Source organism: Neodiprion pinetum, chromosome 5 (genome assembly GCF_021155775.2).
Source record: "Neodiprion pinetum isolate iyNeoPine1 chromosome 5, iyNeoPine1.2, whole genome shotgun sequence".
NCBI lineage: Eukaryota > Metazoa > Arthropoda > Insecta > Hymenoptera > Diprionidae > Neodiprion > Neodiprion pinetum.
In genome coordinates, this window is record NC_060236.1 from 4,323,835 (window position 1) to 4,340,361 (window position 16,527).

Sequence of the window (16,527 nt, forward strand, 5' to 3'; positions counted from 1 at the left end):
AAAACCCAATATTACCGAGTTCCACTTTTCTAGTCCCCATAACCTTCCCTCAATGATATTTGTTCTGTAAAAATAGACATTCTCAACACTTTGTTTATTTAAAGCGCCGACTATATTCGCGGAACCATCGTAATCCATCTTAAAACATCAACAATGACATTTTAGAACTTTAATCATGCAACAAAAAAGAAATGACAGCGATGTCTAAAAAATTGAATGTAAGTTTCGAATAACCGATTTAAAAAAAGGTGTCTCATATTTGTGAGACACCGTGCCGCGAAGAGTTGAAAGTGGTCTTTTCCGCACTGCGCGCATGCGCTGTCGCGTAAAAAAATGACATTACGCAATCCTAACCTCAGTTTCGTTCTTGGTGAAAAAATCGCGCGACATGCTCTTGTTGTATAAAGAATCATGCGCAACAATAAGGTGGCGACGTTCTTTTCGCCTAGCGTATTTGCAATATTCGTTCTTCGACTTCCCCTGCGACTCAAATCACAAACTTACGCCCGGCCCGAAAAGACCGAGTTTCCATTCTCCTTACACAATATACTATGTTTTTTCCCCTCTCTTCCTTATCGTCAACGTTGACTCATCGATGATCTCAGAGTGCATTAAATCTGTCGAGCTGCGCGATACATTGACGCTCATACGCGGAGCGTTATATGATCCGAAAGCACCAACGGGATCAAAGTATAATCTGGGAAGTGAAAAATTTACGTCCCGACGCGGCTCGTGGACTCTCCGAAAAACAAGGGGGGAAAAAATCCTCGTAAAAACCCGGGCCTCCGGCTCGACTGTAGCTCTAGAAAAGATATCGGCCCGTTTATTTAGAGAGCCGTTGCAGCAGAGTCGTGAGGTCTTTAATTCATCGTCGCTGGTACGGCGAAGTCGATTGAATCCGATCTTCCATGATTAGGTCCGCACTCGCTGCAGGCAGATTGTCTGATCGGATCGAGAGCAACGAGGTTGCACTAGGAAATTTTCAGGGATGAATTCTCCCTGTTTGACGTACGTGAAATTACGATCGATCAAGCTTTGATCGTAAAGTCTGATGGAAAGGCTCTGAGGAGTGTAAAGCGAAACTTGGCGAGGTGTGAAAAATTGGAAAATGACGAACTCTCGAGACTGAATATTATTTCACGGACTTGTATTCGATTGTCATCGAAAATTGTCCAGTTTTCGTTTGAGAATTACAGAAGTTTAATGAATTATCGAGCAAAGGTTTAGCTAAATTTTTTGAGTCATGCAACGTTCTCTGCGTAACGATTATCCGAAGCGTTTGAAGAATCACAAGATTATTTTGAATTCGGTTAAATAGGCGATCGAAATTAGCTGACGGATGAATAAATAGCGCTCTGCTTTTCTCACTACTCGACTAATTGTAAGTTTCTTCGTATAATGTAAACGTAAATCATTCGAAATGGATTTTCGATAACATTGTACATGGTGTGACTTTCCCAACAAAGCGTTATAAGTTTATCGTTCGTAACCTGTGACATTCCGATGCGCACTTAACGTTGATTTGATTCTTTGTTTTTTCGTCAACTGCAAACAGCGAAAGAAATCGTTGTCAGACTCTGTTTGTAGGAAATTCGTCCGCGAATGAAATCGGCTTGCGGTTTATGAAAATTGAGAAAACTTGTACGTTTATATTCGGCAATTTTAACACACCAACAGTTGGCATTAAAGAGATAGAAAAATAGTTTTCGATGTTAACTTATCGCAAAAGTATGTAATATTTTATTTAATCCCAATTCCAGAGTTTTGTATCGCTAGTTTGTTGTCAAGTTTCCGCACCAAGCCACGAACAGGGAACATCGATTACCTCTGTAGGGTTTACTTGATGATTCTGTAAATGTTATGTAAATCGTTTTCGTTTGATAAATAAATAAACGAATAGATTCCACATTGTCGATGCGATTTCCGACTATTCTACATTCCAGCCTTTCCGTACCTTGACCTCCGCATTTTCAAATTCCATAAATCAAGCTCTCGCTTCGTTGAAAATTCGACATCGCGGCTCTTCTATTTTTTGATCATTCTATATTCGCAATCCTCCCACCCTCCCGCCCGTGATCCCAAAAAGCGCGTCCCGGTCCGGGCGGGTCGCCGCTTGATTCATCGTCCTAGGATAGGCCAGGGGGTCTAAAGTGCGAGGGAGAGTGCGAGGAGATATTCCGCCGGAGAAAGGAAAGGGAAGACGCCGAACGGCAGTCGCTCGGCACGCGGCGTTCCGAACGCACGTAGCTTTCGACGCCGTGCTCGACGTAATAAAGCCGGGTGAATATTGTCGGATCCAACGGCCGAGTCGTCGCGGTTGCCGCCGCTTTGCGAAACAACCGAGCGAAAATAAAAGCCGAGCGTGAGCGCGTGCGCGAGGAATCGCTATTAGGCGGGACTAGCGTTCGATATTTGAATTTGAATTTCGCGCGCTTTAATATCACAGGCTAAAAACAGCGGAGGATCGGCACGTGACCGTCGATTTTCGTCAAACTGATACACGGTACGCGAGTTGCGTAACTGGACGCGAAAGGACGGATGGGTTTACAGAAACACAACCGATGTTGGAGGGCGGATTAACGAACGGCGGGAATGCGGCTGAGGAATTATGACGGGGATTCGAAAACGGCCGCGAGAGAAATCCGAGCATCGGTCCGAGTGATCGAAGGGAGAGGAGATAAAGACGTGGAAGTAGAAGAAGAAGAAGAAAGAGAAGAGGAGACCAGCGAAGAGGAAACGCCGCCGGAAACTCCGAGGCTTTGTTCGACGCGCCGCGACTCCGTAAACACTCGTCGCTTCGTTGACGGACGATTCGAGAGCCACTGTTGTTGCTCCTGTTTGTGGCGTTGGTCTTGCTGCTGCAGTTGTCGCGAGAACCAGATGCTACGCACGCCCACCGACGAGCCATCCTCCGCGGGGATCGCGATCTATTCCGAGAGAGAAGAACAACGGCATGCAGGTACTCGTGACGACGTTGCCTTTCGGCCGACTCGACGCCGAACCTTCGACCCTTCGACCCTTCGACCCTTCGACCCTCCCGCATCCGGCGAACGCTATTTTGACTGCGCTTCTTCCCGATACGCTGAAATCAACTTCGAAGCAATCGATCGTGTACTCGGGTTTTGTTCGTTTTTCGTTTCTTCTGCTTTCCAATGTCGTTCGTAACAACTTTGAAAAACACTTGACACGGTTGTCGTCGTTACAATTTGGGTTTTTCAATTTTCACGTTTTTTTCACACGTTTTAAATTTCGTTCCCGCTATTCGATTCGGAATATTCTGTCTTTGAAAAAGATTTGACATAACTGTCGTTGTTATGATTCGGTTTTTAATTTTTGATTTTTCGTTTCGATTGTCCTAAATCTCATTCCTCACATCAAATTATTACCCGTCACTGTGAAAAACACGATCTATTTTAATAAAAAATTTAAATTAGTGCCAATTTTTACCGGACATGCAAAATTTCGCACTAGTGTGCAAATCTGATGAATAATAGATCAACAATACGTATCTATAAGTGTGTGATCGAAGGGTCAAGTTTTTCTTCTCCTTGCGTTACGATGCCAAAAAAGAAAAGTCTAACAGTATAGATCAAAATTTGGGACAACTGTAAAAAACCGTTCGAACAATATCACTTATTAACATATATCTTTATCCACTCTGGAGATAAATTGCTGTGAAATTCTTTCAAGTCAATTTTCGAACCTCTCTACGCTGCAAATAACGTAAACCAAAAAGACACGAGACACGGATTAGCAACGCCAAAGCTTAATTATTTCCAACTTTCTAATGCCGAATACTCTTTTCTCAAATTGTTTGCACGTTAATTTTTGCGTTATTTGAATTCGCTGAAATTCATTTCAATACATTCGGGGTATTCGTCGTTGCTTCGAATATTAACATTGTTGGATATTTTTTGAACGGAGTTTCCTCCGTTTGTAATTTCTGAATCGGACTGTACGACCCATTCATCTTTAATCGGCTTTGTTACCGTACACGTATAGATATAAGTACAATATAAATGGCTTTCATTCGATATCGTTCCTGATTGAATCGGACATTTTTTCATGCGTGTCCTTCCAGATGAAAAGAGTGGTCCTAATTTTTCGAACAGTATTTCAGCGAAGCATTTTCAATCGATTAATTGTCAAAGCAACGCGAAAATTTCAACGTCGGAAGAATATTAGATTCTTCAATTTTTTCCTGTCGAAAAAAAAATACGTAACGATATTCTCCATCGGAAATTTGAATTTTTCAAACCTGCGCGTGCCGAACGCAAAATCTAGATCGGATCTAGAATACGGGTCACGCTCTCAAAAATCCACGTCAAGTTTTCCATGCTGAATTTGAAAATATCAAAAATTTTGAATTTGAAAACATGTAAAAATTGACTTTTTTCCGAGATCAATAGCGAAAATACCAGACTTGTTACTAAATATTGTGGGTTTCTCTCGTACACCGTTTCAATCGCTATAAAATCATGTCATTCGATTAATTCTCAACCTGAGCAAATTCATTTGGTAATTATTACAAGTAATGATATATGCAACATGTGTAATTCCACTTTAAAAGCACCTTATTTATTTCTACTAGGTATTGAATTAATTTTCAGTGCACACGGATATTTCGTGCATCATTTATACTCAAACACCGGTCAATAAGAATCCGGCAATTTTTCGAGCCATGGTCGTAGCTTGAAAAAAAGAGAAGAAATCCCGACAAAAATTGTAAACTAGCAGAGAAATCTGACTCGGGAATGTTTCAAGGGGGGAGGAAAAACGGCTTGACACTCGGTTTTTATGCGTCAGGAATCAATTTGTCCAAGTAACAAGAGTTCGGCTCTTAATTTCTGCAGTAACGTGGTTACACCCCGGCAGAAGCAGAAGCAGAATCGTGCAGAGGAGAAAAGCTAGCCGAGAGATAAACGGGCGGCGTGTTTCTTTAACGACCGTTCTGAAGTATAGTTGAAACTTCCCTAATCTCGAGGCTCTCGGGTTTGACTAATCTGCCCTTTTTTTTTTTTCTCTTCTATCTCTGTTTTTTCTTCGTCTTTTTTCTCCGTGCATTCGTCTGTTTGTTTATCTCCTTTATCCCTCTCTCTCTCTCTCTCTCTCTCTCTCTCTCTTGGTTTTTATTCACTCTTTCTCGTTTTCCGTGTTTTTTTTTTTTTTTTTTAACCTGCTCTCACCGCCGTGCCAGTATTTTATTTTTTTTTTTTATTTTCCACGGTTATTACATCGCCAAGGAAAAACGGCGGACCAACGTGAAAATCAATCTCTCTTTTCTGAATCCGGCTTCCAGTTTCGCGAAACAAAGTGTTGGGAACAAAAACGTTGGGAACAAAGCTTCGGAAAGTTTCGATGATGACGCGATTGGGTTGAATTCAATTAAAACACCCTCGACACCCCTTGACTTGTGTTACAATACATACAATATACGGGTATACGGGGAAAAATTGACGAGTTCACGAATTTCAAAACTAACGAAATTAATTTTATTAACGTTATTTTATACCTACGTGATTGATTGAGATATCGAATCGTTCGAGAAATTATTTCATTTTATACCGTTTTTATTATGGTATTTTTTTTCTCAGGTGATCAGTAGACCATTTTTATTCGTACCTAATCGAAAACACAAAATGCGCAAGCTATGCTATTCGATTAATTTTATATCTCCCCGATATGTACAAATTTTTGAACAATCGTCGAGATTATTTTATACCTTTTTTTCAATTCATCGAAAATCACAGTTTTCAACATTTTTTTTCTATGCGTAACGACAGAAAGACGGTTTCAAATTTTTTTTAGGAGCAAATGCAGGAGGTTTCGGTAGAAAATGTTCGTAAAATAACCGATTGTTATTTATTATACGTGGGAACTGAACTCGGTGCGTTTATCGCTGAAAAAAATATTTATTTACCATTAACAATCCTATTATGTTTGTACACGGTGAAATAAATGTTTTGTTATTGTAATCAAATTTTAGTCGAGTCAAATGTGACTTGTCAACTATTAACAAATTTTTATCGTTCATAATTTGTCGCGAATAATATTTGCTACGAACATAAGTTTGTTAACGGTAAATATACTTTTTTCTCGGCGAACGCGCCCATCAAATAATGATCGACATTCGTAACCGCCACGTCTCAATCTACTCACTCAATCCGCGTTAGAAAATAATTCCGCAGCGTTTATTCCTAATACGGTAAATAAAAATGACTAATCGTCACGGTACGCAAGAGGTATACTTGTTCAGAATACAACGTGGAAAGTCCTTTACACTTCACTGTTATTATCTAAAGACAATCTTCGTTGACGATGAGAGAGAGAGAGAGAGAGAGAGAGGAAGAGAGAGAGAGAGAGGGAGAAGCCCAAGAAGCGAGTGAATTGAAAAATATAATTGCAATAATACGTGAGATATTTTTTTTACAAGCAGATTTGCGCGCAGCCAATTCTTCCATCCCGTCTTATCTTGTCCCCGGTATCTTTTACATCGTAATTTTCTTACGAATCTCTCTCCTTTTTTTTTTTTTTTTTATCTCTCACCACTTTTTTTTCTCCTTACTTTACAGTGGGACATTTCACGCCGAGACCGCATCGAGAACCGTGAACGTCGGTCAGTTGGAACTGTGTCGTCGACGAGGTGACGACAACCCGTGGGTGTGGTGGTTCCGGATTTCTTGTAAAATAAATTTATCAACCTAAGAGTGTAATTAAAAATCTATAATCCGGAAAACGCGATAATTTAATTCAAGTTTTTGTTTTTATTACTTTCTTTTCTTTTTTTTTTTTTTTTTAAATCTTTCCCACAGTTTACGTGTCGTGTTTCTTTACTTTATTTACGAATTATCGTTATAATTATTATCGTTGTTATCATTGTATACGTGATATCGTGCACTTTGCTTAGAGGGCTGAAAATTATGCGACAGTTTTCACGTGATAAACGAATCCTCGATATTAGTGATAAAATACAGTTTATTCGTGTTCAGTGTGCCGATCGAAAGTGATTGCAAAGTTCGCGTCGTTCCTTTTCGATTGTAATAGTAATTGTTGTTATTATTATTATTATTATTACTATTATTATTACTGTTTCGAAACTTTAATTCTTACTTCGTCTTACGATTCGCGGCTCATCGACGTTTCTCATCTCCTTTTGGTATTCGAAAGCGTTGATCGTCGTTTCCTCGTCACGGAGAGATACGTGAAATAAAGTGAAAATGTCTCTTTACGTTAAACTTGTGATCGCCTTGTTCTACGTTATCCTGCAGGCCGCTGGAGCTCCTCATCAAACGCTTTACGCCGATGGGAATGTGGTGAGTTTTACTCGATTTCATTTCAATTTGTAGTCGACTGTTTGGTTTTTTTTTTTTTTTTTTTTTTTTTTACAACATTTTTTCGTATCAATTTTGTTTTCTATACTAAAACAAAAGCTATAAACGTGATTAATTTTTGATGAAAATTCGTTGCACAGTGTTTTTGTTATTATTGTGGACACGTTTCGATTTGTTAAATTTGTGGTTCCGTTGTTATACAAATGCAGGTGAAATACGGGAATTTGTTCGTTTTCAAGGTTTACGTAGGAATATTATACGCTTGGAATGATTAACGATTGATATGCGTGACTATTAGGATTTTTGTTTATTGGGAATATTTGGGGATGAAGGTGAAAATAATAATTAATATGTTGAACGAAATTTGCTCAACGTTTCAATATGATGGAGTGAAAGAGATCGATATTTCCTTACATCATTTAGATAGTAATGATTCAGAAATTATTGGACGAAATTGTTGTAAAAAATCAAAATTACGAATAGGTTTTGACTTGGAACATTTCTAGACTGGTTCCGTTATGCTGGGATTTTGGTTTATATTTTTGACACGTTCAATTTTTTTTTATAAATTTCGTAATGAAACCGGTCTAGAAATGTAAGTGAAAATTCTAAGCGAAAAGTAGAAGGTTTGGAATTTTTTGGGAATTTGAAAAAACTCTCAATATTCGTAAGTAATTGAGCAAATGAATAAAAAATCTGATAAAATTCAGGGTAATGTTTCAAAGTTGAGACAACTGTAGAAAAAAATTTTGAAACAACATCGAGAATGGTGCGGTTTAGACGTTGATAGGGTTTGCACGAAATTTCGCGTGTATATGTTTTGCATCATTAAATTCGATATACCGAATACTAAATTTACAAAATGACTATTTTTTCCCTCTAAGCATGCAGATGATTAACTACTGACTCGAACCTCACGTAATTATGCATAGAATATACAATATTTCAAAAATTTGGAAAGTATCGCGATATTTTAATGAAAAAAATTGGAACCGTGACGAAATTCGACGTTTATTTGACCTGCGTGAAAGAAAAAAATGTGTTAAAAAAATATCGTTGCGTTGAATCGGTATAGTAGTATTACATAAGGCAACCCTTACACTGAGAGAAATTTTTGGTTCCGGTTACCGCTCGGTCCTCAACTATTTTCATTTTTTACCACAATCGAAAAATACAGTTCCAGGTACGAAGTGAAAATTAGTTTTCCAGCCGTTACCGGAAAGTCTGGTATCCGTTGCTATTCTTTCTCAGCACGATCACTGTTGCTATATTTTCTTGCAACTGTTGGGAAAATTTAACGCTCGTAAAAAATTAGATTTGGCGTTACAATTGCCAAAATGTTTACGCGTACCTCGTTTTTCGTAATTCCAACGATATTCAAACAGTTTTTTCAACGATACCTGTTTTACTGAATTTTTCTGGTTACTACAAGAGATAAAATTTTTCTCAATGTAAAGAATAATCAGACCAAAGTTAGTAACGTTATTCCAATGATTGACGTATCAGAGAAATCGTTGTAGGAATCTTTGCAATACAGTCAATCATAGTAACGGAAAATTTCTTAATATTTTGAAAACATTACCGCAATAAAATCGCTGTAAAAATTTCAAAATCCGCGAGGTTTTCTTACAACCGACATCGTTGACCTAACCTAACCGCGGATCGTAACCAGCCACGCAATTAATTAATCTTGATTAATAACCCTGGAGTCGAATTAGGTTTCCAGGCTCCCGAAGCCGGCACGTCCCTCATCCCTGTTCCCGTTCCATCCTCGTTTTCCCCTTTTTCCCATCGACGCTGACCCCCAGCTGCAGCCGGATAATTCGCGGAAGGTTAAATTCGGTAATTAGTACTCTGGCGTCGCTCAGACATTCCCGTTTATCCCGACCGTCTCTCAGATAAGGGATACGGATTGCTCTTGCCGAGAACTTCTTTTTCATCTTTTTTCCTTTTCTTTTTTTATTTTTCCTCTGCCCCCCCCGGGCAGAGTTTGGGGGATTGTACAATTTCTCTTTTCAATCTACCTTGCCAGAGCTGCGGCTGCTGAAAGTTTATACATACCCTGATAATCGGGAAATTGTTTTTCTTCCGTTGACGCGAAACTTTCTTCCGATTATAAGACGGAGAGCCGATGCAACCGCGGTGCATTCTGGGTATCGAAACTTCGACAGGACACTTTTTGTTTTCTTTTGACAGATTTACAAAATTCACATCGGTGTGTAATTAATATTTATTAGATAAGGGATTTTAAATACTAAAGTGTTTCACGAATTCCTCGTTGCATAAATTCGATTCGATGATTTTTAAACGTAGTATAATAATAATTTGTATTGTTTGTATGAAAAAAAAAAAAAAAACAAACAAACCTTTTATCGAATTATTTGATACAGTGGCGCCAGACATACGATATTGTGTATAGATATTTTCATAGAATTAGTAAAAACTCTCTTTAACTTGATGAAATTATCTGTGATGCCGTATTCGTAGAAGTAATTAGCGATTCTTTGACGCTGACAAACTTTTTTCCAACCCAAATGTCAACGAACCATTTCGCAGAAACAAAGAATCACAGTAATCGCAACGAACTTACCGAGCTGCATTATCGTAATAAAATCTTATATATTTTAAAACATTATAACAACATTATAACATTGATTATATCATATGTTGGAATCGAATGTCTCGTTTTGATTGATAGATCGGGGATCCATCCCTACGTATAGGATTTTATTGTATATGTACGACTGTATAAGTACGCGATTATTCGGGTCGGTGGATTTTACTTGACGATTTTCATGCGCGTAAAAAACGGAAATGGCAAGGCAGCAGAATTAGATTGCTGACAGGCGTACGTATATATTAGTATTAAAAGTTGACGGGCAACGTAAAAGTTTATACGACGCCAGTTTCGATCTAGTTTGATTCCGGAGTAGAGTATAAAATTGGACGAATCTTTTCGTTATATTTACCCTGTATGTATACGTATATATATGTACATATACAATATATAGGGTATGCCGTAAGGGTAGTGAGAATTTATTTACATACCGGATAAGAGAGGGTTCGTTTCACTTCCATTGTGACGCGGTGGAATCGGGTGGGGAACAATGTTTTTCAGACTGGCTAGATGAAAAAACTGCGGTACGATTTTCATCATTTAGTTAGGTGGTGAAAATATTGTTGAAACATCGTTCTTTTTTTTATTTATTTATTTTTTTTTTTTTTAAGCGCAACGCACGTTTATGCCGAAATTCCCACACGACTTGTTTAATCGTCGTATGTGTGGCAAAGTCTAATGCGTGAGATAAAATTAATGCATATGGAGGGAGGGGGGGGGGGATCGTAAATGTTGCAGAAATTCTGGAAAACCTGGAAATGTCAGAGAATTATTCACGGTGGAAAATGCTTGGGGAATTTTTACGGTAAATTGTACAAGGATTATGGGTAAAAAATGTGGCGTTTAACATTTCATACGTAAATTTTTTGTCTCAGAAGTATCGAGTTTTTTTTTTTTTTTTGTTTAGTTTTTTACAAATCTTTGAGCAATGTAAAAAATAATACATATGTATAATGGCTGAATATATATGTGATAATAGAAAAGAAAGAAGAAATATCTAAACCGGTTTTTTCAACCCTAGCAAAAAAAATATCGTCAATACTTGTTTAAACTGTTTGCAAATTTATATGTTATTACAAACCTAGCGATTTAATTTTCTCACTACGAAAGTGGAGAAAAATTGAATCGTTGCTTGAAGTGAAATTTTGCCAGAATTGGAAAATGTCCAAGTTTCTTTATCTTCATTCTTGAAATACGGATCACGGAAAAAAGCTGGCTTACACGTTACAACGTATGAGTTATAAGTGTGGAAATTTCCTGCTGCATCTTGTACGGATGCGGTTTTTATTCCTCGTATCGAGGAAAAAAACCTCACCGCATTTTATAATTTCAGAACAACTAAAGGAGAAACGAATTTGTAAACTCTTGTTTAACAAACACGCGGTTTATCGAGTTTCGAGAAACAGTATTTTGGAAATTTTGTAATTGCAACGATTTTTTACAAAAAAAGATACATTCGTCGGTTTACGTCAATATCACAAATAAATTTGACTTTGTAAATTTTTTTTTCCCTGTGCAATAAGTCGATGAAGTTTGTTTCGTCAATTCGCCATTATTCGACGTTTACAACTAATTCGTGATTTTGACAAAATCATACCCGATTTATTGACAGCGTACGCTGATTCTGAGAAAAATTCAGTAAAACAAGTATCGTTAAAAAAAACTGTTTGAATATTGTTGGAATTAGGAAAAACGAGGTACGCCTAACTATTTTGGTAATTGCAACGCAAAATCAATTTGTGAGGTTTACTCTACATTTTTAGTTAAACAAGACTTTAATAGTTACAAGAAAATATAGTGAGAGTGATCGTGATGAGAAAGAATAGCAACGGATACTAGACTTTCCTGTAACGGCTAGAAAACTAATTTTCGTTATCTACCTGGAACTATATTTTTCGATTATGGTTAAAAAATGAAAATAGTTAAAGACTGAGCGGTAACTGGAACTAAAAATTTCTCTCAGTGTAACTGAAGTACATGTTTCGTCGAAAATTCTCGTTTTTGCAAAATATCGTTTGTTTTTCCTTATCTCGAGGCTCCCCGGGATTTTCGAAAATCCAGGAAAACCACCGGTTATTGCGTGACCCAGACACGTTATCAAACATAAACCGCAATGCCAAAGTCTGACTCAGAATCGGAAAACTGATCGAACAACTGCTCCACGTCTGTGGTTTCTTCGCGTCAGTTATTTCACCCAGAAAAGGAAAAGGAAGAAGCAGAGAAAGACAACGATAAAGAGAAAATGCGTCGTTTTGTTCACGTGACGCGTTCCAAGCCTCGGAAAATCGGATAATTACGTCAGGCACGCGATCAATCCTGAAGATATACGCAAAAGGTTTCCAAACATAGAAATTTTCAAATTTGGCACTGTTCTTGAATTCAGCTTATCCTTTCCTCTCCTCGCAATTTTATCGGGATGTTTTATTCCTCCTCCGAAATTTTTTGTTAATTTCTTGTTTTGTTTTCATTTTGTCGCATGAAACGTGAGTCCGAAATGCAGACTGTTACCACGTTCAAGCTAGTAACGTTAGCGTGACGAAACGTAATGGAACAAGTTATTGTAAAATCTTAGAACGACTTCCAAGAGGTTGGTTTTTCTAAAGTATGAGAACATCTTCTCTTTGTTACCGTCGACTGGATGGATTCAAGACAATTCCAAGTTTGCGAATCAACGATTCTCCTAAACGTGCATCGTTAAACCGGCAACGTTACTTCACTTCAATCCGATCGACCGTAGTCACATACCAAATGTGTACGCGTCGTACTGCGTAAACGAATAAAAGTAAGAAAGAAATCCAGCGGAGATGAAGGAGATAACTCTTTTTCTCCACTCATGCATCGCGCCATCTTTCTTTTTTTTTTTTCGCTTTCCGCGGTTTTGCTCTCTTTAAACTTCGCTCACACAAAAGTCTACGGGTATCTTGATACGTCAGCTCCTCACAGTGCTGGTGTTATGTATGAGAGAGAGGTTTTACGGCGCTGCTGATAATTAACAAGCATAATAAATCCCTGCAGTCACGAACCCGCAAATGCAAACTCATCGGCCAACCGCTCGGACAGTTCGTAAGAAGAAAAACGGAACCGAACTCCTTGAATGCAATTAGCGACACTAGCGTCTCTTCTTTAGCAACACGGCGCGACAAGTGATTCAGAATTGTTTGCACGCTCGACGCAGCGAATAAACGAACAAGGGTGAAAAGAAAAAAAAATGGATAAAAAAGACTAAAAATAAATTAGGAAGAAGATGAGATCCAAGAGAGGCAAACTTCCTAGTGTTAAATTCAAGACCTATCCCGTTGTGTTTAAAATTCTCGTCAATGCAGGTTCTGTAAGGACTTGCACGAATCATTCCTTCTCCTATCGCCCGAATCATAGATCTTTGTACACCAACAAATACGTTTTATACTTCATGGGTGTGCCTACACATTTATGGGTGAAAACTCGGAGGTCGGTTTGGTGGGAAAAGCCCGGTGCAGTGGACGATGTTACTCTACACATTTCTCTCTATACTAGGGTGGTTCGTTTTCTAACTTTTTTTTTGTTGTTTTTGAAGGTGCCACTCGAGAAATTTATGACAAATATTGAAAAAAATTGTCGTAAAACCTGGACGAGGTAAGAAAATATTTAGAGGTCGCTACCAATTGATGTGATATTTTTTTTTATTTTTTTTTATGTTGGTTTATTTTTTCGTATCGCTTTTGTTCATAAAAATAAGGACTGAAAACGAAATAGGCACATCAAAGTGATGGGATAGTCCTTTTTCGGTAAGAAAAACTGCTGTCCAAATTTCTCCGAGACGATTAATCTTTCGGATAAAAGACGAGAACAGCCAACTGCGGAATTTTTTAGGCGCAGTTTGCCGTTGATTGGTGAACGATTAATTGGACCACGATACGAAAAAAAAATAAATAAACTAACGTATATGTATAAGTTCGTAAGGTGTACGCATAAAAATAAAGTAAAAATGTTACAATAATTGGTAGCGATTTTTCAAATATTTTTCTACCTCCTCCAGGTTTTACGACAATATTTTTTTTCAGTATTGGTCGCAAATTTTTCAAGTGGCACCTTAATAAAAAGAAAAATTAAAAAAAGAAGCACCCTAATAAATACGTAGATCCGTCTCTAGTCATCCTCATCGTCGGTTTAATCAAAGTCTTCTTCTTTTAACGCGAACACGAATTCTCATCTACAATTTTCAGGAGACGTTTTCTCAAGTTCAGTTTCTGGTCCGATCGTCAGGCAATCGATATCTCTTTGCAGCGTTTCTTGACTCTTCGAAAATGGAACCAAAGCCTTTATACAATTTCTCTGCTTCTGGCAGAGATCAGAGAGTATTTGATTTACACGATATGTTCTTACATGTCTTTTCTTTGAAGTCGCATTTTCTATGTTCAGTGTTTTAAACCGCTACGTTTACATTCTTCTCTTCTCTTTCGAGGATCGAAAGCTAGATAATTATTTTTATTTGAATAAAAACTGGGACGAGTTTCCTTTCCAAGTCAATTTTGTGTGTCGATGAGTAGCGAAACATAAGTGACAGGAGAAACAAACGACACGTTGATCACAGAGACGCGTAAAATTTCTACTTACGGAGAGAAAACTCGTTTCAGTTTTGATTGCAGTAAAAATTATGTATCTAGTCGAATAGTGACCGAATACAAAGCCTCTCGCCAACTTTTATCACGAGGCTGAAACTAGGAGCCAGAATCAGCAGCCAAACGTTCCAAACTTCATTCTAATAAGCTGGTAGTGAGTGGAGGAGTCCGAATATCAAAACTTTGCGCAACACCTCGAACTCCGAATACTTTTATAGAATTACGAGGATAAAACTAAACTGCGTTATTCGATTTCCAAAAAAGTTTAACAAGTTTGTCCGCTGACTCTGGCTGTCAGCTTTAGCTTTATTACAAACTTTAAACACGTCCGAGTAATTCTCTTCCACGGAGAAGAATCGGTCGAGTTACTTCCGCCTGTATCCGTCCAACTTGTTCGACATCGAACCATCTGTGACTACCCAATATTTGGCTAATCGTAGTAATCATTCTCGGAGAGAACACGGACGTCAGGTTTCGCGGTTGTGGTTGTTACGTAAACCGCTTCCAAAACCAACGAGAGAAGGGCGAAGGTTCCGTCGAATCGGGGGAATGACCGGCCGTTCTCCCTACGATGCACGAATGTCTGCATGCACCACGAGGCCGGTGATTAAACGGTGAACTAAAAGCCCTTCGTACCGTTCCCTCTTCTCACGCGTGGGCGTTTTACGGGGTTCTTTTACACGAGGGTTTCGCGGCCGTGTAGTGTACCATGTAAAATACACGCACGCACACACAAGCGTCGCGACGCTTCACCCGGCGCCTCGACGCGCGACGCTCTCGCCCCTGCAGACCGTTGACTCAACGGCTTTCATCCTCTTCCTCTCTTCCTATCGCCCTCTCTTTCTTTCTCTTCCTACTTCTGGAGAGCCAAGCGGAGAGAGAGAGAGAAAGAGAGAGGAGAGACGCCGCGTCGCTCGTTGGACTGAATAGCTCTCTGCTACCGGACCGGACCCCCGGATCAACGTCGAAATAAATCAACCAGAGATCATCTCTCGAACGTCAGAGGAGCGCGGAATTGCAATCGTGATGACGGGAGGCTTTTTTTGCCTGTAACGGGAATGCCGTTAACCTCGTTGCGTAGCAATATTTTCGTTCTAATATTCATCGTTAATATTTATCTTATGTGTCAGTGAGACCTCGATTATACGAATCCTCGATTATCGGAAAAAATGTATTTTTCACGTGAAATATAAATATATATATATGTATATATTGTTGTTCGGTAAAAACTGTGCAACAGCCGTTCGTCGATCGACAGCGGACGACTGATATAAAACGAAAGTAATAAAAAAAACGTTTGGTGTTTGAAAAATGGTTTAATACTTGTCGATTTAAATTTCTGTTGTATGTTTATACCTCGAAATAAAAATTGATTTTCGGTTATCCGAACTAGGCTCGGTTACCAATTAATTCGGATAACCGAGGTTCGTACACTCCAAATTTGACGATATTTTTTCACCATAGGCAATTACAGAGACCGTGCGTGAAATTGACGACAGCGCCAAATCGATCGTATTTGTCCCAATATACGCCAGGCACTTTCCCCTGCCTACGCCAATGACTCAGCCAATCGTAAACTTCCGCGGCTGCGCCGTCGCACGAAATTAACCGATCGTTTTGAATCGCCCTGTCGTACACAGGGACGGTAAATAACGATTTACTCCACTGATCTTTATACTATCTGGATTGCTGTCTCCTATGCTTCCAGCACACGGCAGTTTGTGCCGATTAGAAGCCCCAAAAAAAAAAAAAAACCGACACCGGCGCTGCGACACCCGAAGTTAAACTAACGGGTCACGTGGGTGATAGTCTATTAGAAACATATTTAGTCACATGGTTGTACACAGTGAACCACGTGACTCGTTAGTTTCATTGAAGCCACTGAAGCGCTGGCGTCGATTTCGTCTGCTTTTAATCATCTCGGGCCGAGGACGCTGGTCAGTCATTCGGTTAGTCCAGAGATCAATGATTTACTCGGTAT

At 38.8% G+C, this 16,527-nt stretch overlaps 1 protein-coding gene across 1 annotated transcript in view; it reads left to right on the forward strand.

Annotated features, from left to right (window-relative positions):
* The first annotated feature begins 2,243 nt into the window (after positions 1–2,243).
* Positions 2,244–16,527, forward strand: part of LOC124218702 (matrix metalloproteinase-2-like) — a 164,057-nt gene continuing 149,773 nt past the window's right edge. Inside the window, exons 1-3 of the mRNA XM_046625396.2 lie at positions 2,244–2,959; positions 6,573–6,682; positions 6,813–7,313. Of these exons, the coding sequence (XP_046481352.1) occupies positions 7,218–7,313 (96 nt within the window). The 5' untranslated portion in view covers positions 2,244–2,959; positions 6,573–6,682; positions 6,813–7,217. The remainder of the gene's footprint in view (positions 2,960–6,572; positions 6,683–6,812; positions 7,314–16,527) is intronic.